The sequence below is a fragment of the Setaria italica genome, chromosome IX (genome assembly GCF_000263155.2).
Source record: "Setaria italica strain Yugu1 chromosome IX, Setaria_italica_v2.0, whole genome shotgun sequence".
NCBI lineage: Eukaryota > Viridiplantae > Streptophyta > Magnoliopsida > Poales > Poaceae > Setaria > Setaria italica.
In genome coordinates this window covers 8,863,962-8,886,555 of record NC_028458.1, presented here as the reverse complement: position 1 = coordinate 8,886,555, position 22,594 = coordinate 8,863,962, and the positions used below count along the sequence as shown (strand labels likewise).

General features: G+C 41.4%; 1 protein-coding gene across 2 annotated transcripts; it reads left to right on the top strand.

Moving 5' to 3' along the window:
* Positions 1-442: 442 nt before the first annotated feature.
* Positions 443-22,238, top strand: LOC101757950 (protein SABRE). 2 transcript variants are annotated; one of them, XM_004982119.4, is made up of 23 exons: positions 443-819; positions 2,150-2,261; positions 2,997-3,254; positions 4,193-4,458; positions 4,750-4,972; positions 6,492-6,665; positions 6,750-6,827; positions 6,904-7,155; positions 7,746-9,839; positions 10,659-12,453; positions 12,643-12,743; positions 13,159-13,512; positions 13,628-13,746; positions 14,601-14,853; positions 15,402-15,626; positions 16,722-16,855; positions 17,057-17,129; positions 17,479-17,577; positions 17,862-18,047; positions 19,516-19,872; positions 19,954-20,121; positions 21,214-21,580; positions 21,678-22,238. In XM_004982119.4, the coding sequence occupies exons 1-23, from the start codon at positions 749-751 to the stop codon at positions 21,776-21,778; spliced, it is 7,860 nt and encodes a 2,619-aa protein (XP_004982176.1). In that variant the 5' UTR covers positions 443-748; the 3' UTR covers positions 21,779-22,238. The 2 variants fall into 2 exon arrangements, with proteins under 2 accessions (XP_004982176.1, XP_012698131.1); XM_012842677.3 differs by having other exon boundaries at positions 445-819; positions 10,659-12,432.
* Positions 22,239-22,594: the final 356 nt, after the last annotated feature.

Genomic DNA, 22,594 nt, shown 5'->3' with positions numbered 1-22,594 from the left:
GTCATCAAATAAACAAAAATGATGAACATACATAAAACTGTTTCTTTGATGGGCCTTTGTCGTGCAATTAGCTTCCATCTGATGAGTTATAATGGACCTTGCCAAAATTTTCCACTCAAGACAAATCGATAAGAAATTGGTTTTGACTAGCCAACGCAAAAACTGCTACAGTTTTTACCGTCTCTATCTAAATCCTATAACTTTGGAAAATCGTAATCCTCTCGGGCTTTATCATGATCTCCGCTGTCATTTGTCAACCTCACAGTAAGTCAACCACCATGCTTTTATTTGTGTCTCTTTTTTTTTGACGCCGCTTTTATCTGTGTCTGTGTCTTCTGCAGTTGTAGGAGTAGCGATGAAACCATCCATCCTGCTGCAGTCTGCCCATTTTTCAGAGCTTGGTTGGACCCTTGCCCGTCTTCGGAAGTCACGAAAGGCGAAAAGCCCAAGGCTTCTACTACAGTTCTACTCCTCCCTCCGGCCTTCTACTCCACTTCCCCTCTCGCTCTGACTTCTGAGAGAGTCCTGACACATCCCCCAAGGCAACAGCACAGCAGCATCTCGCTCGCCCGCCTCCGTCTCCCCACGCGAGATCGCCCGCCGCCGCCCTCGCGCGCCGCGGTCCGAGCACCCGCGAGGCTAGGGTTCGAGAGGGAGGCCATGCCGGCGCCCTCGCCGGACCGGATCCGGGCGGCGTGAAGCGGATCCGGCAGGCGCGCGGGGCCGGCGGGCGCGGCGGCGGGTGGCCATGGCGTCCTCGCCGGTCAAGTTCTTCTCGGTGTTCCTCGCCGTCTCCGTCGTCGGATGGGTCGTCTTCACGTAAGCCCCTCTGCCCCCCTCCCTCCCTGCCTCCGCGCGAGCGCTGGAGTTCAGTAGGACAGTAGGGTCTCGCGGAGCCGCGGAGGCGCTGGCTGGTTTTCGGGACTCGTGGGTTGGCGGCGCTGCTGGGGACGTAGTGGGATCAGGCATTCCACGGCGGAGCCTCGCGCGAGGCCACGGGTTGCTTGCCACTGCCGCTACTTGCGGGCGATGGGGTTCCGTGACGGTGAATTGTGGTTTTTGGTGGTGCCGATTGGCGCTTGGAAACTGCAGTGGCTCTACTTCCGTGGTCTTACTATACTGCTGCTAGCAGTGGCGGCGGTGGCGCCTCATGGAGGTTTTGGGCTTGGGTAGGAGCTGCTTGTGCTGGGAACCTGAGGTTTTACCAGAATCATCCTTTGGGTCTTTTTGCGTTTGAGCAGGTGCAACCAGTCTGGAGCATTAAATGTTTGTGCAATAAAATCCGGTTCAAGTTAGAGGTGTCTGTGTTCCTGATATGATAATTGAGCTGGCATGCTTAAGCTTTGTTGAGGCCTGTGCCATATTCATTTGACTGGTTGCTTTAGAGGATGCATAGTGAAACCAAGACATCACTCTTTGTGTTTTGGAGCCTGCAATCGGCAGGGCGTTGAATAATATAGTTAGCTTTGGTTGTAACTAACATGACACGAGAGTTGCTTCAATCGTGCTTATTAGATGGTTGTTCCAGTCAGTAGTTGTTCTATTTGGAACCGTACAATTTCAAAGCTCTTCTACTTTAGCCTAATGTAACCTGACTATTATAATTGCAACATGTTCTGGTGTGTTCTATTGTCTATTTTCTTGCTCTTTGGTGCATAGTTGGATTATGTTATGTTATATTTGAGCATGGATTCATGGTCACTTAGTTAAAATCATGATCTTATATGGAGGGATTGGAATAACTTAGTTTGCTTTGTTGTTATCGCATGTTATAGTTATGTTCGAGATTCAATGCCTCCACTTCCATGCTGTTCTGATGCCACATTGTGTGTAAACCTCGGAATTTAAATCTGAGGTTTTTGATTTTTTGGTTGCAGTTCTATATTTCACTTTGTAACGGAAATGAAATTGACTGGTCATTTAGACATGGCTAAACACATTTTGATTGTTCAGTGTCTCAGTCTAGCACCTTAGTATTATTAATACCTCGTAAAAAGCGATCATTCAAAGAGAGAACTATGCCGTTAAGTCGAATGTCCTGCCTCCCATGACAAACAGAAATGTTAGACACTAACACCTTCATGTTTTGCTGTAATCTTTTTCTGGTGAAGTTTCTGTTCAGCATTGATATGTGTTTTCTTCTTTGCAGATTTGCTGCGAGGTTGTTAGCTTGGTTCTTGAGCCGTGTTCTCTCAGCTTCTGTTGGGTTTCGAGTTGCTGGGTTCAATTGCTTGCGCGACGTAACGATAAAGTTTCATAAGGTTTGTCTTTCATCTCTTGCTGCCGAGGCCCTAATGCTATAAGTTCATGATTGTCAATGATTTTCTTCTCAAACCATTTTATTAGTAACATTTTGCTTTTGCACCTTTTGCATCTTTTTTTTGGGTGATTCTGGTGCTTTTTCGCTGCTAATTTATCGAGGTCTTGTCAGACACTTCATTACAGTTTGCAAGCAGCTATTGGTGCTATGCACAGCCAAAAAAAAGATGGCTTGCACTCAAGGGGCAGAGTCAGAAAATATTCATGATGTGCCCCAAGTGCTAACACATGAATTATTGGAGGGACAACATCAATTTCTTTTTCAACAAATTACATGGTGAAATTTTGTATACCTAGTAGGGGTGCATCTACCAAGGGGTGTCTTTGCCCCCCTCAGCCCCTGCTAACAGCTGTACTTCTTGATTATGATTGGGAAGCAGCTTAATTACCTTGACATTTGGAACGCTTATCTTGTAATTATAACTATATGTATATATTTTTTTTAAAAATCACCTGGTTTCTATTGGGGATGTTGGTTTTCATGATCCTTATTTTTCTGCTTTCAGTAGATATGGAGAATCTGATCATACCATCTCTCTCTATTATGAAATATTGATGTGCCTAAGACTCAAATCATCCATGTTGTGTTGAATCGTAATGTCTTTAGTCACATTTCTGCTTCGATTTTGTTTCTTTCTTGCTAATCCATTTGCTCATATTATCCAACTTCTTCTCAGGGTACAATTGAATCTGTTTCAATTGGTGAAATAAAACTAAGTTTCCGCAAGTCACTGGTCAAACTAAGTTTCAGTTTTATCTCCAAGGACCCAAAGTTGCAGTTGCTTATAAATGATCTCGAAATTGTAACTAGATCATCACAAAACAAAAAGATAAGAAAGTCAGCAAGGCCTCGCTCTACAGGAAAAGGGAAATGGCTGGTCACGTCAAGCATGGCAAGACTTTTATCAGTTTCTGTGACAGATCTGATAATCAAGGTAACTTAACTGTATCGATAATTTTGTATAAGCTAAAATTTGGTTTGCACATGAAAAATCATGTCATTATTGGGGTTATGGAGCCTCGGGGTGTATGACTGCACCTACCCTAACTAGAAATGGCCAGAAAAGTCAGTAAGGACTAAGGATGCAATAACTTTTTTAGCCATGAGATACTCCCTCCGTATCAAAATATTTGTCGCTGTTGACTTTTCCTTACAACGTTTGACCATTCGTCTTATTCAAAAATTTGTTGCAAATATACGAGAAGATAAGTCATGCTTAAAATACTTTTGATGACAAAGTAAGTCACAAATAAAACAAATGATACTGACATAATTTTTTGAATAAGACGAATGGTGAAATGTCGTGACCAAAAGTCAACAGCGACAAATATTTTGATACGGAGGTAGTAGTTTGATCCCTTTGATGTGCGTGAAGATAAAATTTGTGCTCTATTACATGATGTTCCTATCATGATGTATTTTCAAAAAATTGCATGCAAATCTACATGCAGAACAAATGGCAAGAAACATGACCGAAGTACCGTGCGTTTCCTCATGTCGCATATGTCATTGTACCATGTAGATCAATGGAAAGATTGTTTATGGCTAAAGGAGTAAAGGCTAAAGCTCATGCCATATGCTATGCTTGTAGCTTCAAGCAAATTTATTCAGAATTTATTTGTATGCGCTAGCATTCGGCACGATATCTGTTTAATTTACATAGTTCTGGTGATCTGTGTACTATATGCAAAATCCTTGTGAAAAGCATCTAGCAGAACACACTATTCACCCATATAGATGTGTGTGTAGTTTTGCTGAATGCTTGACTGGAAGCACTGTAGTTTTCAAATAATCTCTTTCCTCGTATATGTGTTATCTGGTCCATGCTGCTACTTATGATTTGCCCCTTAATTTTGAAAACCAATGATGTAGGTACCAAAAGGTGCTGTTGACATCAAAGAACTAACGCTGGATACATTAAAAGTTGCTGGGCCTAACCATATTCTTGGTGTCAAGTTGCATCTTTTACCTTTGAATGTACACTTTGGAGATTTAAGCTTGACTACTGATCCGATGGGCAGTTGTAATCTGCATGATGCTTTCCAGTCTGATCAAGCTTCTGTATCTAACTCTGAGAAATGCTTGGCCCCGTTTGTTTGTGAAGATCTGTTGGTTACTTGTGACTTTGGTCATGAAAAGTGAGTTCTTTTTCAGCTCTTGGCAACTGATACATTCTGGTGAAGCTTATATTATCAACATACAAATCACTCTCCTGTAAAATCATTTAACATGTCTGGGATCTTGCATAGTATTCTTGAATTAGTTTTCTGTCTTTTGAAGCAGTAGGTGATTCTCTCAAAACTAGGGATTACATATGAGACTCAGATTGCATATTTGATTGCCCAAGACTTCTCATACCATAATAATTTGATGTTCCAATAGTATTAATTCTTGCTGTGTGTATTTACAACTTGTTAGTTTTTTATCAGGGAGAAAGGTATCAAAATCATTAACCTGGAATTGAAATGTGGGCATGTTATCGCCAACATTGATGAAAGGTTGTTTCGCAAGAAGCATACAATTCCAGAATATAATACCGTCTCTTCAAACACTGGAGATGCTATCATGGATACTTCATCAATCAAACATACATCAAAAAGCAAATCCGTTCTACCAGCTTTAAAGAAACAAATGCTCACATTTCCAGATAAGGTTGGTTTGCCCAAATATATCTGTGTGGAAAAGCTGTAACTCTTTTGTTAATACTATTTTTCCATGTTAGCCTTGTAACAATTTGCTGACATCATTTGCATGCCTCCTTGTTAAGTCAATTCACATTCATAATCTTCTCAATTCTCGTAATTGGCTAGTATTTGAGTCTCCTAAAGGTGCACTTTTTATTGAAAACTGCTTCACATTAGTGAAAGGCCATCAGGTGAGAGAAATGCTTGGATACATTAATTTAACTAATGTACTCTCAAGTGTGTGTTAGTGCACCCTTTTATAATTGTAAGTATATTACAAGCAAAGCACTTGATGTGAATTTTTTAGACTGCCTTATTTTCCCATCTATGCTATATACCTCTTTGCAAATATCTTGTTTACTACAATAGGTAGTTGGAATTCTTGCAGACCTGTAATGTAGTTGAATTTTTGTTTGTCTTCACTGGTGATCCGAGCACACTTGCATGAATGGTGGTTAGTTGTAACTGTCTAGTTCCAATGCATTCAGGATTGGATTTTGCTAATTCTATTTTCAAGACTACTATGACGGTTACAGCTAAAATCTTGCCCAACTTTACAGTTTAACTAGCTTGATTAGTAAATATAGCCACATGGCATAAATCAATTAACTCAACTTCTTTCTGGTGAAATTAAGCCTATACCTTGTTATACTGAGTATTGAATTAAGTCTAGGCTGTGGCTCTTAGGTTTGTTTATTGTTAGCAAAATGTGTTGGTTCCTATGGCGTATATTGCTTGTTTGCTATGAATTTTTGATAACTTCGTACTGATGTTTTCCAATATGTGAATTGCAATTTACATTTTTCTGCTGGCTATCAAATTAGCTGAATGGCTACCACTCTTATCGGTTGCAGATTGCTTGTTGTAATTGCAATACATCATACATGTTGTTTTAGACATACATGCAGTCAAAGTTTTCAAACTTTGATATTAATATATTTTTAAATGTTTATATTAGATATATGAAATGTGTAGCTTTATCTCGAAAAGTAGTAATAGCATATGGATAATTCTATTTACAGTCTCTGACGCCTGGGACCCAAAATTAACTTTGATCTCTGCAAGTGGCTAGTGAAGGGATAACCAGAAAAGCAGTCACTCTTTGAATGAGAACAGAAAAGGATGTCCTTCAGTTGATTCTAGATAATGTGAAACACCCTCTGTTTGTCATCTATTTAACCTGTAGGGGGGATATTTCTAACTTGAAGTTGAGGGTAGGTTTTCAAACCCAGGCAAGAAGTTTTTTGGGTGTTAATTAGAATCGTTCTGTCATTAATAGTTTGAGGGTGTCAGATGCTTTAATGTGTTTATAGATACATTTCTGTAAAACTTAGTGGTCAAAACTGTATTTTTTTGAGGCTCTGTTGATGCCCAAAATGTCATGTTTGGTGACCAGTGTCATGCCTTTATACCCTCTTATGTTCTCTCCACTCTGCTCATCCTTAAAGGTAAAAATATAGCTAAATATTGTGTTTGTTCTTTGGAAGGTTACCTTCAGTGTGCCGAAGCTTGATGTGAAGTTTAGACACCTGCATGAGGGACTTAGTGTTGACAACAACATTACAGGGATTCAGTTTACTTGTGCAAAGTCCCTACCACAGGATGATTTAGAAGAAGCTACACCACACTTCGATGTTCAAATTGATCTCAGTGAAATTCATGTAATTTTCTCGCATTATAACTAATAAGCTTGTATTTATCAGTAGCTATTCTTTAATCGATTGAATTTTACTTCGTTTCTTCAGTTAGTTAGAGAAGGTACTAGCTCTCTGTTGGAGATTCTTAAAGTTGTCGCAAACACTTCTTTGGATGTTCCTGTGGATGTAAGTATCCTACATTTTTAGTTGGTTTATAATAACTGATCACCTTTTAGAGCTTTAAAATTTCTCTTTCTTTTAGCCATTTCTTCCAGTCAGAGCTGAGATCGATGCTAAGCTTGGTGGGACGCAATGCAATGTTATGTTAATCAGACTGATGCCATGGATGCGGCTTCTTTCTTTGAGAACCAAAGGAATGAAGCCTTCTAAGGGAGACTGCAATCAAGAAATTTCTCAAAAAAAGGAGTTCAAGCCAATTTTGTGGACTTGCACAGTCGCTGCTCCGGAAACGGCTGTCATGCTTTACAATATTGATGGATTGGCATTATACCATGTAAGTTCCTTGGTCATCATAGCAATAGGGTCTATTATTATTATTATTTTTCAGGGGGGGGGCTGACATGTTGCATAAATAGTTGTCTTATGTATGTGACTTGTGCTTGTTACATGGTTACAAAAACAGCATTTCCCTGTTCAAGCATTGTGTGGTGCAGACGCTTTGCAAGAAATTGCAATGAACCCTTCCTGCTGAGTGCCACTGTGTTGGTGTGCGTGATGTGAGGGACCTGTCCTTTCTTTTCTCTCTGAGTGTTCAATAGATAATTATGTACTTTTGGTTGTTTGTGCGCCATTGGAAAAAATGGAGAAGTTTGTCGAGGTTTGACTATGCATGCTGGACCAGGTATTGGGGCTTAGCTCTTATTATGGGTTCTAGCGATCACTTTCTTTTCTCTTGTATCTTCTATGTTGGAGTAGCACTTAGTGTTTGGACTATATAATGCATGTTCTTCTAAGCTAACATTTACATTGTTAATTTATTCATTATTTGTTAATGCTATGCTCTAGATACTACGAATGCATTACCTGCTAAGTGTAAGCATCATCCTTTGACTTGTGTTTTGATTTGTTCCTTTTATAATTCAGGCTTGCTCCCAGTCATCACATTTGTTTGCAAATAATATTGCAAGCAAGGGGATTCAGGTACACGCAGAACTTGGTGAACTGCTAGTGCACATGGAAGAAGAATATAGAGAATTCTTGAAGGATAACAGATTTGGTGTGGATACTTACTCTGGTTCCCTAATGCATATCGCTCGGGTTAGCCTTGACTGGGGATACAGGGAAAGTGATGTCCAAGATATGATTGAAACTAGTAGGCATGCTCTTGTTTTGTCCATTGATATAAGTGATATAGAAGTGAAATTTGGCTACAAGCATTTGGAATCACTCTTGCTTAATTTGATATCATTTAGGACTCTATTTAAGAGTCTTCGGCCATCTGCCGGAAGTGTTAAAGAAAAAAAATTGGAGCGTAGAGGGGAAAAGAAAACGAAAGGTGTGAAAATATTGAAATTAAGCCTACAGAAATTCTCTATTTCCTACTGTGGTGATGCAAACATAGTAAATATGCCAATTGACGATCCAAAGCGTGTTAACTATGGCTCTCAAGGTGGTCAAGTAATTGTTAGTGTTTCTGCTGATGGCACACCACGTAGGGCAAGTATAACTTCAGTTTTACCAGGCAGCAACCGTCTTTTGCAGTTCTCAGCATCTTTGGTAATATCTCATCTCTCTATGTGTATAGACAAGGAGAGAAAGACAACAGAAGTAGAACTGGAACGGGTGAAGACAATCTATGAGGAATTACCTGAGGATCATAGTTCTGGTGTCAAAGTAACTTTACTAGATATGCAGAATGCTAAAATTGTTCGCCGATCAAGTGGCAGTACAGAACTTGCTGTTTGTTCCCTCTTTGGTGCTACAGAGATTAATTTGAGATGGGAACCTGATGCTCATTTAGCACTATTTGAGACCTTCCTTCGCTTTAAGCATTTCCTAAATCTCAACAAGTTACACAAGTCTGAAAAGCTTATCAATACTGAAGTTGCCAACATCAAAGCAAATGAAAAGGACAACATGACAGCTGGTTCAATTAAACCTCAGAAGTCTAACAGAAAAGGGTCAATCTTTGCCATCGATGTGGATGTGTTAAGGGTATCTGCTGAACTTGCAGATGGTGTTGAAGCAAACATGCACGTGCAATCCATCTTTACCGAAAATGCCAAGATAGGTGTACTGTCTGAGGGTCTCTCTCTTACTTTCAATGGTGCTAGAGTTCTAAAGAGCACCCGCATACAGATATCCTGTATTCCTTTCAGCAATGGAAGTTTGCTTGATGCAAAGGTTGATCCATCATCCAAAAGAGACTGGGTTGTTCAAGGGCATGATGTCCATATTTGCATGCCTTACAGGTTGCCATTGCGTGCCATAGAGGATGCTGTTGAAGATATGATTCGCGCCCTAAAGCTTGTCTCATCTGCCAAAAGAAGTATACTATGCCCTGATGGAAAAGAAAAATCGAAAAAGGTTAATTCTGGGACATCCAAAGTTGGATCTGTGAAGTTTGTATTACGTGAACTGACTGCAGATATAGAAGAAGAGCCCATCCAAGGTTGGCTCGATCAACATTACCGTGCGATGAGGGACAGAGTCTGTGAGCTAGGTGTTAGGTTGAAATTTCTTGAAGAAGCTGTATCAGGAAATGTAGATCCAAACAATCGCAGCTCTGAGAAAAAAATTCTCTATGATGGTGTTGAAGTTTGCACGCATGATACCGCAGCTATTCAAAGATTGCAGGAAGAAATCCATAAGCAAGCATTTCGATCATATTATGTGGCTTGTCAGGACATGGCACCTGCAGAAGGGTCAGGAGCATGTTCAGAAGGTTTTCAAGCTGGATTCAAACCAAGCTCGAAGAGAGCTTCTCTTCTTTCACTTTCTGCTTCTGAACTGGATGTTACTTTGACCAGGATAGATGGTGGGGAGATAGAAATGGTTGAATTTATAAAGGGGCTTGACCCTGTCTGTCAGGAGCTAAACATTCCATTCTCTCGGTTGTATGGTAGTGATGTTTCTGTCCTTGCTGGGTCCTTGGTTGTAAAGTTGAGAGACTATACTTCTCCTCTGTTTTCCTCGCTCAGTGCAAAATGTCAAGGTCGTATTGTGCTTGCCCAGCAGGTCAGTTCTGCTTGCGTTCTTTCTTTTATGTTAGAACTAATGATTTTTTAAAGATTTGTAGTACATTGAGAGGGCTATGAATATTTGCTTTAAGAAAACACATAACCGTTCTAAGTTACACTACTCGACGCATTTGAGATGCATGATTTTGGTTGATCTTCCACATATTAGTGTTCCCTCAATTTGGCGCAGTGTCATGCATACAAATTAAGAAATGGGAATGGGTATGTTGTTTATGTAGTTAGTCAGCTTCCCAGAAAGCAGATTGATCCCCAATTCAGCTGCTACGTGGACCCCCCTCTCCAGAAAGGAGCAGCTGTGCTGCAGCTAGTAATTGGATCTGGACTGGCAGCTAGTACTGGACACCCGATATTAGTTGTCCTTACCAGAATAATCGTCATTGGTAGTGGGCATGCGTCACATTTTGAACAGGTATACTTGCTGTTCTGTCTTAATGTCAGATGGAACATAAGACACAGTATATAAATAATGAACTCTCGATACGACAATTTTTAGTATGACTTGATTCTCAGTTTGGCAGATTAGGACATTGTAGTATTGCTCACATAAATATACTAGTCACGAGAAAATTTCTGTGCTTGTACTGTTTGCCTGTAACTGTTAAAAATCGAATACTTTGATAACTCAGATTCGTATGAACATTCATTTTAGAATCTGTTTGTGTTCATTCAACGTTGGTTACCGATGAGAAAAAAACTTAGGTTATCTAAATTTTTAAATTTGAGTTATTTATAAAGAACATGTTATTTTAGATGCTTGTCCATCCTTGTTTTTCTTTCTCACTGCGAGTACTTTCAGGCAACATGTTTTCAACCCCAAATACACCAAGATGTATATATTGGAAGATGGCAAAAGGTCACGATGCTACGTTCTGCCAGTGGTACTACACCAGCAATGAAAATGTACTCTAATTTACCTATTTATTTCCAGAAGGGAGAGATATCTTTTGGAGTTGGTTATGAGCCATCTTTTGCTGATATAAGTTATGCATTTCAAGTAGCCCTGCGGAGAGTTAATCTTAGCACCAGGGCTAGTTCTGGTCCAGCAGTCCAACCACCTAAAAAGGAGCGCAGCTTACCATGGTGGGATGACATGAGATACTACTTGCATGGAAAGATAGTTTTGTATTTTAATGAGACCAAATGGAAATTCCTGGGGACAACCAATCCTTATGAGGACATTGAAAAACTCCAAATTGTTTCTGAATACATGGAGATCCAGCAAACTGATGGTCATGTGGATGTTTCTGCGAAAGAATTCAAGATGTACATCAGCAGCTTAGAAAGTATTACGAAGAACTGCAGGTTAAAATATCCACCTGGTGTGCCCAGCCCCATACCTTTTATATATGCTCCTTTATTCTCCCTAAATGTGGTTATGGATTGGCAGTGTGAATCTGGGAATCCATTGAATCATTATTTACATGCCCTCCCTGTTGAGGGGGAGCCACGGAGGAAAGTTTATGATCCATTTCGATCTACTTCTCTCTCTCTTAGGTGGAACTTCTCCCTTAGACCATTGCAATCTCAGTGTGGTAATGGCCCATCATCCCCCTTTTATGGAAATAACTCAATGCTCCGTGGGACCACATCTGGCAGTTCTTGCAAAACAGCTGATGATGAATTCCCTACCATGAACCTGGGAGCTCATGATCTTGCTTGGGTTTTCAAGTGGTGGAGCTTAAATTACAGCCCCCCTCACAAACTTCGTTCTTTCTCTAGATGGCGTCGTTTTGGAATTCCTCGGGCTGCTAGATCCGGTAACCTCTCGCTGGACAAAGTTATGGTTGAATTCTTTTTCCGTGTTGATGCTACTCCCTGTTGCATAAGGCATGCAACTTTAACTCTGGATGACCCTGCTCGTGGCTTGACGTTGAAGATGTCAAATTTGAAGTATGAGTTATGTTACAGTCGAGGTAAACAGCAGTACACATTTGATTGTAAGCGTGAATCGCTGGACCTTGTTTATCGTGGTCTGGATCTTCACAGGCCAGAGGTTTATCTGATGCGAGATAGCAACCCGTCTTCAGGTGAGAACGCATCCAAAGTAAGGACTACTGTCCAACGGGGCAAATTTGTTCATGACAGATGTAACATGGGCAATTTCCAAGAAAAACATGAGGACGGCTTCCTCTTATCTGCGGATTATTTCACGATAAGAAGGCAAACTCGTAAGGCAGATCCTGAAAGACTTATAGGATGGCAGGATACTGGTAGGAGTCTTGAGATAACATATGTTAGGTCTGAGTTTGAGGATGACAGTGAAAGTGACCACACTTTATCTGAGCCTAGCGACGACGACGACGATTTTAATGTGGTGCTTGCAGACAATTGCCAAAGAGTATTTGTTTATGGCCTTAAGATTTTATGGACTCTTGAGAACCGAGATGCAGTTTGGTCATATGCTGGAGGAATTTCCAAAGCATTTGAGCCTCCGAAACCCTCTCCTTCACGACAATATGCACAAAGAAAGATGATTGACAAAAGGAATGCTGAGGGCTCTAAATTGGTGCAAGATGCCAGCTCTTCCATACATGCGGGTTCTGGATCAGTGCGACATGTGGATGCTTCAGGTTCATCTTCCCCGTTTCATAGTAAAGCCAATTACTCCTCTGATAAGGATGGCATTCTTATTTTAGTGATGTTTTTTATGCTGCACCGCAAGCTGCAAGTTGTGGTCATCTTACTTCTGTCTTAGTCCACTGAAAGCTAAACATTGTCCAAATTAATTTAAATTATTGTGAGCTTTGTTATTTGACCTTGAGCTTGTACTCTCAATGCAGTGAAGCTTGACATTTTTGATGATTCGGATAAGGGAGGGACACCCCAGTATATGGTTAATGTTTACACACCCCAATTCAACCTACACTCTGAAGAGGCAAATGTAAGTTATTTTGGAAATAACAAGTGCTTCTTTTGTTCTCACTTCGTGAATTTCAATTATGAATTAGTTTGTTATGTATGCCGTAAGTTTGTCTAGGTGATTTACATCATGCTTTCCAATTATTTTGAGATTTCAAAATTAGAGAACAGTCCAATTTTTAACCTTAACCTTGATTCTGTTTTCACCTGTAGACTTGTTTCATGAGTCACTTTTCCATGTTAACAAAAAAAACAATAACTGGTTTCGGCTTCATCTGTTTTACTGGCTACATTTTTATTGCCATAAAAGCCACAATGATCATGGTTGCCAAAAAGGGTAACACCACTCGTAAACTGGCCCAAAAAAAATATTTTTTAGATTGGGAGTTGAAAACTTAACCATATACGGAACTAATTCTAAATTCTGTATGTACCAGGGAAGGTTTCTACTTGCTGCAGCCAGTGGTCGTGTGTTGGCACGTTCATTTCATTCCGTTGTTCATGTTGGCAAAGAAATGCTAGAGGAAGCATTGGGTACAAGCAGTCTACATATTCTTGAGTTGCCTGAAATGACCTGGAATAAAAATGAAGTCTCAGTGATGCTTAAAGATGTCCAAGCTCATGTGGCCCCCACTGATGTAGACCCTGGTGCTGGCCTGCAGTGGCTTCCGCGGATTCTAGGTAGCTCTGAGAAATTGAAGCGCACAGGTGCCTTGTTAGAGAGAGTATTTATGCCTTGTCAAATGTACTTCCGTTACACTAGACACAAAGGTGGAACTGCAGACTTGAGAGTAAGTTAGACCCTGATACCTATGAGTTTGTACGGGATGTACTTTGGGAAACTAAATTATTTACATGAAATAATTTTATTGTGATGGTTAATTAATTTCATATTCTGTGATCCAGGTTAAGCCATTAAAGGAGCTATGCTTTAATTCTCCAGATATTACTGCAACAATGACTTCACGCCAATTTCAAGTTATGTTTGACGTGCTTAGAAATCTTCTACTGGCAACACTTCCCAAGTGAGACTTCTTGTAGTTTAATGATTTTTTTTTGTTTTCTCATATTTGTTCCCTTCACAGTTTGGTCCAATGGTTTATGTTATTTTCCAGCTCAATAAATAATATTTACTAGAATATGAATATTTCTTCGTAGGGTTAATATCAGTACTAAAGTACAGTTTTGGAATCAACATGCTTCCGGCAGGCATTGTTTAAACTTTTGTCATCTAGAATGCAGGAGTAGATTTGGTGGTAAACTAGACGTGCTTGGTTTCATGTGAGCATGTATTTCCTTTGGACAAGCATTTATAAATTGTTCAATGGATCAGAATTAGCATTCTTGTGGATGAGTGTGTAGCTCAATGGTAGAGCACCCAGTAGAAGTGCCACCCATCCAAGGCTTGAACCCTGGGTGCCACATTTGTGCCCAGCTGTCCTCGCGATGGTTGATGGAGAGTCCCAGACGAAAGACTGATTGTGACAGTCCAACCGGATGAGACATCTCTTGTTTACAGAACTGTGCCAATGCGTGCCCACATTGTTGATTTACCAGTTCTGGGTATTGGTCTTTTGAATCCTAGATGCCAGCACATGTATCATGCTGGGGAGTGTAAATTGGACCTTTATTATCCTGATTAGTGAAGATACAACTGATCCCCATGCCAGCATTGCAAATATGTAAGTAGCAGGGATAAGGCCTAGTCTAAGAATTCCAACTGGACAACCTTAAATCATGTTTACTAGCACATGTTTACATGTTTGGTAGATTTCTCAAGTATGGTATCTCTTACCCTTGCATTGTCCTTTTTAATTTCTCCCTTTTTTTTTACACAACCTATTGAACTAAACTCATCCTAATTAAATTCCTGGTACAGGCCTAGGAAAAACAGTCTTCAGTATCCATCAGATGATGAAGATATTGAAGAAGAGGCTGATGAGGTGGTTCCTGATGGAGTAGAAGAAGTGGAGCTTGCAAAAATTAACCTCGAACAGAGGGTCAGGGAAATGAAGTTACTGCTAGATGATAGAAGGTCCCTCACTGGAAATGGTGATAGTGGAACTGATCACTGTTATTCTGCAGAAAAGGATGATCATTTATGGATGATCAACAGTGGGAAAACTTCATTGGTAAAACCTTGACTCTGTACAGCCTGTATCAAAATCAATAGTTTCATATTTTCTACAGTGTTCAGTACACCACTTTATTGTTAGTTAATTGCTCAACTCTTTGCTTATCATTCTTTTGCAAAAGTCAATGGAGCAGTTGGTGCTCCACGTTTTTGGGCCATGCCCATTAGCTGACCACTGACTGCTGTATAGAGCAGCAGTGTCATCAGGAGAAGGGCAGTATGCCCTGTCACTTTGTAGTACTAGGGTAGATAGATAGTTGGTAGTTTCACTCATTGTATTGTGTACTCTGCATTGACTTTTGGTGCTATAAAGTAGAAAGAGCAGCTGCAGCTCTAACCAGTTCAGCAGTAACGAAGAATTAAGTGTGTGTGCTGTGCTCTATCTCATCTTCTTCTACCTCTAGCAAGAGTGTGAGTGTGCTGTGTGAGGGAGTAAGCTCAGGGAGCTTACCCGGCCATTGCCAACATTTATTTCTGGAGCAACAGAGCTATTCGATTGTAGAATTATTCAAGTACAAGGTTTGATCAATATTATACTGTTATCAGGTGGCCAAACTGGAGAGGGATTTTAAAAGCCTCGAAACATCTCGAAAATCTGCATCTTCAGCATTAAGGGAAGCACTTCAAAAAGCTGCACAGTCACACTTGAATGAGAAAGAAAAGAACAAAACCCCTTCTTTTGCCATGCGGATTTCTATGAAAATTAGCAAGGTTGTATGGAGCATGCTTGCAGATGGAAACACTTTTGCAGAAGCTGAGATCAATGATATGGTGCGTGCTCAATCTTTCTATTAACTATTTATTTGCAATTTTTCTGGTCTTTTTGTTTTATTCTTTTGCCTGTTTAAATGTTTCAGTTCATCGTGAATTCACTTCTTATTGGCTTTCATTGCGCAAATTGCATATTTGCTACTTGTTTGACCCGCAAACTGGGATTTGCCATAAAAGAACTGCAAAATTGCCACTGAAACCCCCTCCAATTCGGTCCATTTGCCACTAGTTTCTAACTTAAGTTAGGTATTGATTGGCGCAAAAAAAAAATCAGAAAATTTATTTTAGAAAACCATAATATGCGGAAAAGACAAAATTACCCGTGGTATATCTAATGTGTCGAGCTCTGTTCTTATTCCTGATTCCGATCGCCATGGCCTGAGCCAGATTCACCCATCTCCATCGCTGGACCCTTCCTTTCCCCTGGCTCTGCACCTCCCCATCCCTGCGCTGGCCCATGGCCCTCCCCATCAGGCATCCTGCTGCTCCTCGCCGTCAGCGTCATGCCCCTCTGCTGCCGCCTGCTACAGCCACCACGCCACCAGGAGGGGCTGAATGAGGTTGGGCTACCCAGAGGAGCATGGACTGGGCTATGGAAAGGCTGAGGTTGGGCAGATGTGCGAGTGGATGATCAGCCCGACGTCGCCTGCTCACACTTAGTGATACCGATGTCAGTGAGGACATACGTGGCTGTTGGTGGGATGATGGGGAATTGGCGGAATGGGATCCCTGCATGCTGAGGCTGCTGGTAGCTCAATCGGGCCATGATGGGGATGGATACCGTCCGAAGAAGACGACTAGCATTTGAGCCCAGGAGGAATAGAAAAGGGGCATTTGTGTCATGTGCATGGCGTTTGCCCCATCCGGTAGTCCAATGGAACGTTTTATGTTTGACCAACACTTCTAGTTGCAAATATGAAATTATGTCTCTTTTTAGTGGCAAAGCCACAATAATGATTCAAATGGGTGGTAAAAATGCGATTGGCTTACCATGATTTGTGGATGAGTCTTCACCTTTCCTTGAGGTTTGGAGAACTGTTTTTTTGAATATAAACAATTTGTGGTTCAACCATAGCACTTGAATATATTTTGCAGGTGTGTGATTTTGATCGGGATTACAAAGATATAGGCGTTGCTCGGTTTACAACTAAATACTTTGTTGTGAGGAATTGCATGGCCAATGCGAAATGTGATACATTATTGTCTGCCTGGAACACGCCTCCTGGAAAGTAAGAATTAATTTTCATTTTACCGCGGTCACTTTTTCAAACTATTCTGCGGACATTTGATTATAGTTGAAAATTCTGTGGATTGTGGAACATGTTTATCAGCTGTATTGTTCTTTTTCTTTGTAATATCTTAGGTTCACAGTGAGTTCCCCTTAAAAGATGGGGTTCCATTGAATAATAATTGATTGGATTCTTTTACAGAATTAACATGCTCCGTGTGGATGCCAAGCAAGGTGCTCCTAAGGATGGAAATTCTCTACTTGAGCTCTTTCAGGTTGGTTTAGCTAGTGAAAATGGTCTATTTATGGATCTGTGCCTGCCATGCAATGATTAAATTTTGGCCCTAGTAGCTTCCAATGAATTTTTTAGCTAATAAAAATTATGTGGGCTGAGACACAGACAGGATCTGTGAAATCCAACTTTGACCATCAAGTTATTTTGCATGCAAACAGACTATTTAGTAACAAAGGAAACCTTTGTCTTTGTCCAGTCGCTGAGACTGAACAGTTTAGGGGTCTAATTATTTCACAATTCTACTGAAAACTGTGTCGCTGTCTAGTGTCTGCACTCTTGCTTTGCTAGTTCTGTTCTTTTTCATATTGAATCCTTAAGTTTTTTTTCAGGTGGAGATCTACCCATTGAGAATATATCTGTCCGAAGCAATGTATAGAATGATGTGGGATTACTTCTTTCCTGAAGAAGATGATTCACAACGACGGCAGGTAAGCTGCAGGGCCCTGTTTGTTTTGTGCTTCTACTGGCTTCTGCTTAACTTGGAGCCAATCAGAGAAACCTGCTTTTGAGGAGCTCGTCTCAGAAACCGTCTACATGTTTGAAAACATGGCAGCTCTTGAAACAGGCTGCTCAAAAGTGAGCTTCTCCAATTGCCTCCACTTGCACTACAGAGCCAAGTAGAAACCAGAAGCCACCCAAGCAAATCCTCTTCCATTTTTTTCATTGTTTTGTCCTACAGTCCTTATTTCTGTTTTTTTTATTGGGAGAAAAGGAAGTTTGGAGAGTTTCAACATCAACTGGGCCTCGAAGAACAAGAAGGCTTTCTTCTGGTGTCGATGCTGTTTCTTCTAGCAGCTATTCTGTCAAAGAACACGAGCTTCCTGGGAAATCAGGTGCAATTGTATCTATGTCAACAAGTGTCTCGAGTTGGCAAGGTTTACACGGTGACAACTCACAGGTGAGTCAACTGGAACAATATAATTAGACGGGATATACATATGCACAAATTGTTCTAAGCATATATAGTCCCTCCACTTTTAAATATATTGGTGTTTAGGACAAGCTAGCTAGTTCAAAAACGTATATTTGAAAACTAAGGGAGTGCTTTGTTTGCGAACAGCCCTCTAGCTGAGTTGGTTAGATGGTCTCAGTAGCACTCCTCAGGTCCTGGGTTCAACACCCCGTGGGAGAGAATTTCAGGCTGGGTTAAAAAAATCCCCTCGTCTATCACCATAACCAAAGCACAGGTCAAGGCCCGGCCCAGGTCGTAGATGTGGTTTGTTTGGGCCCTCCTACCTGGGATAGTTGCAGTGGTCGCCAGCCCAGTGGTAGTCTCACAAGGGTTACGGGCTCCTATGTAAGGGTGGGGCAGAGGTTCGGGGGTTTTCTCAGCCTGCGTGAGAAGGTCTTCTCTCTTAGCAAAAAGCCCCGGGGGCTGTCTTACCCCCCGCAGGTTGAGTTTTTTTTTAAGGGAGTGCTTTGTTTTGGTCAATAAAGCCATCCAATCTAGTCACTATAGTTCCTAATGTGGTATCACAACTCTTTTTTTTTAAACATGTATCGCAACTCTAGGTTTGTGATTCAGCCACCACATCGTCAATCCGCTTTGCGTAGTTTTCGCATGGTTTCAATTGCTGCTGGTCCTTACTGACCTGGATCCCCAACACATGGCCTCATCTCGGCCGGATCTCCAGCTGTTGTTGCATTTTTTTTCTGGTGGTGGCCCATCATGGCCCAGTTATCCTGCCTGCTCGTCATGGGACAGTGTCGCCGCCTGGTCATTTCCACACCCTCTGTCATCGCGCTGCTCCCTCCACACATTGCTACTCATCACTCATGGGGATTGCGCATCTGTCACGGCTTAGTACCGTTCATCTGCAGCTCGTCATCATCCCTGTCCATGGCACGTAGTCAATTCGTCATGATCCCCATCAGGATCCATCTGTCATGGACCCCCTTCTGCTGCTCATCAAAGACCTTCCATTGCGGGCCCCCTTTGTTGACACTCGCCTGTCTCAGACTTGGCACTGCTCTTCTGCTGCCACCCGTCGTGGTCATGTCCTGCTGTTGTTTGAGCCATCTGTTGTGGTCCTCCACACTTTTCGTCATAGCGAGCAGGATCTTGGTCTCCGCAAGCCCCCAACTTCAATCAGCTCCCGTCATGGGATCCCTCTTTCTATAATTCTAAGATACATTGCTCTCCTGTGTGTTAGAAATAAAAAAGATTCACGGATTAATATTGGGTTCTGTTAATGTCTATAATTTGAGGTGATGTGTTACATAGAAGTCTATTTCAGAGAAGGGATTACAATGTCTCCTTTAAACTTTGAGACCTAAGGATCTAGTCTTAATTAGATGGTGGTTGTTAATGTTGGTGAGTACACTGTAGTATAAACAAATTGTCTTAATGCTTTATCTGCATGCAGGTCTCGAAACTTCATACTATAAAAGCAAATATGGTATGCGGTTCGCATCAAGAGTTGCGCCGGTCATCTTCATTTGATGAAAGGCCTTGGGATGAAAGCGCGGCAGAAAGTGTCACGAGTAATGATGTGGTATCACTCATGAACTCTTCAACTGTTTCTTCAAAAGGAGATGCTAACAATCCTGTGTCAGAGAACCCTGTTGTGGGAACTGATCTGTGGAGAAGTAAAACGAAAGATTCTAAGCCTGCCAAGTCTGGCCGTCTGTCTCATGAGGAAAAGAAAGTTGGGAAGTCTAATGAAGAAAAGAAGACACGAGCGCGGAAAACGATTGAATTTCGTAACATCAAGATCAGCCAGGTATAATCTTTATTGCTGCATCCAGAGGTACTATAACAATTATTTCAGTTTCTCTTACTTTAAATGTTGCTGATGTTGCAGGTTGAACTTCTTGTTACCTATGAGGGATCAAGGCTTGCTATTAATGACCTAAGGCTGCTTATGGATACTTTCCACAAGCCAGAATTTACTGGTACATGGAGGCGACTGTTCTCTAGAGTCAAGAAACACATCATCTGGGGAGTTTTGAAATCAGTGACTGGAATGCAGGCAAGTGTTCTGGGTGTGCACCATTTCGTTATTATGAAATCTGTGCTCACAGTGTTAAGCTGCATCGTATTCTAGATCTACATTATCAACATGTTATATTTGGTCAAAACCATAGTCACAAGATCCCGGGTCGACCGGGTCAAGGAACGTGGTCAAGGGTCGGCACTTAAAATTGCGGCATGAAGGGGATAAACATGTGCTACTAATAAAGAAGCTTATTTGTACAAGCATATCAGAAAAAGGTACAAAATAGTACATTTGGGACATCGCGTACTCAGCCCATTATCCAACGAAAGGCCTGCCAACCCACTCCCTTAACCTTGCCTTCATCTGCTCATCATCGATTGCTAAAAAAAAACAACTGCTCATCATCCCCACAAAAAATAGCAGCTGCCGCCACTCTCTCACCCCTCTGCAGCAGCAGTATCTTTTGGTGGCACATGGGCATGACTGGGGCTGCAACCCCTGCTGAATTGGGACATGACCCAGCCCTGAATGGGACACCGAGCCTATTCAACCGACCCTCGAATCGAGACAATGTCCCCGGGTCGTGGGATGAGGCATCGACCCGAATCCTGTGACTCGTCAAAACTCAAAAGCAGTTACTTGTTCTGTTAGGTTTTGGCTTCGGTGATGTACTTTTGGAGTCTGATACCCTAATCAATACTCTAGTAGTCTGTGAATGTTGACATTCTAACGCAATTAGGGTTCAACTCCCAAGGCAGCTAATTTCTATGTGGGTTTTCTCTTTCTGCAACTTTACTGGGCCTGCCTCTGAGAAATTACCCTTACCCCTTAACTTTGAAGTGCTGCTTGTCCTAACATACAATGTTGCTTCATGTCCTTTTAGGTCATATACTTGATAGTGTTACGGGTTATGGAAATTGCATGGCCCTTTTTCTGTTTGAATTTCCTGGCAACATATCATTCCAATCTGTGTGGTAGTTTTGTTTCATGGTTGGTTTAACAGATCGAGAATAATCATGTTCATCTACTGTCAAACCAGCATCCACATGTTTTGAGGAAAATCCCTTCCCCAGTAACTGCTTTATATCAACCAGAAAGGATAACTAATGGTTTCCATTGGAGCAGGGGAAGAAGTTTAGCAACCGCAGGGAATTACTTGAGGGTGCTGTTCCTGAAAATGATCTAAACTTGAGTGACAGTGATGATGATCATCATGGAAGACCTGATCAATTAACAGCTTCATGGTTGAAGAGGACGGGCGATGGCGCAGGTGATGGATTTGTGACTTCAATTAGAGGGCTTTTCAATACACAACGCCGCAAAGCAAAGGCCTTTGTGATTCGGACAATGCGTGGTGATGGGCATAATGATGAATATCATGACGAATGGAGCGAGAGTGATGGTGAGTACCCTTTTGCGAGGCAGCTTACAATTACAAAGGCCAAGAAGCTCATACGAAGGAAATTCCGTCCAAGAATGCAAAAGAGCTCGGGTATTTCTGCCGTGCTGATACTTTGGTTCACTACTCGAGCACAAGTGCAAATTCCACTCTTTGTGGGACTGACAATTTCTTTTCGTTTTCTACTTAGGTCTGTCGTTGCAAGATTCACTCCCATCTAGTCCGCGGGAAACGACCCCATACCAAAGTGATTCCTCCAGGTCATCATACGAGGACTTCCATGAGCAGTAAAACCGTGCAGGTAGATGGTGATGCTGTTTTCATCTTCTATATTTGGTGGACAAGATGCAGCCATTTTCAGACAGTTGGGGGGCAAGGACGACCATTGCTCTGTATATAGCTCTTCTAACTGTGAAGCAGCTGCTGCCTGCCCGGGCGCATAGCATTGTATTGTCAGCCCCTTGTATATATAGTAGCCTAGCAGGGTGTAGTGGTAGAATTTGTGTGGCATGTGTAACTAGCAATCAGGTGTACCATCAGAACATCAAGATGTATGATATGTAGTGGATAGGCATTGTATCTGAAATTATGTGCCCATGTAAATTAATAAGAGGCCGTCTCGCACTCCTAGAAAACAAAATCTCCATGGCACGAGGCATTCTCACTTCTTTGTACTTCAGAAGTATCCATGTACATTCAATGGTGAACGAGTAGTAATACCTATCCAATACATTTTCCTTTTTTTAGGGCATCCAATACATTTTCTTGACGGATATGTAGAAGCATAGCAAACAATAGGGAGAAAAGAGCGAGTGGCAAGCGATTATAGCGACACCGTGGAGGTGATTGTCCACGTGCTTTTTTTTTTGACGTGCACGTGTATTATTTGCCGACTTGCCGTATTTGTTAGGAGTCAGAAATGCATTGCAGACTAATTCTAGGATTACTACACAATGGACAGCTATGATTCCATGAGCTATAAAATATCTGGCGTTTCATTGATATCAATATAAAAGGTTTACCGTCATTGCGTGATACAAGTACAGGAATGTTATAACACTCATACAACCAATATTTTATGGAATTATTAATTCCAACTATATGCAG

Coding starts and splice junctions, on each gene's coding strand:
- LOC101757950 (XM_004982119.4), top strand. CDS start 749: ATGGCGTCCTCGCCGGTCAAGTTCTTCTCGGTGTTCCTCGCCGTCTCC. Junction 4,459..4,749: donor TGTGACTTTGGTCATGAAAA/GTGAGTTCTTTT, acceptor GTTTTTTATCAG/GGAGAAAGGTATCAAAATCA. Junction 13,747..14,600: donor CTACTGGCAACACTTCCCAA/GTGAGACTTCTT, acceptor TTCCTGGTACAG/GCCTAGGAAAAACAGTCTTC.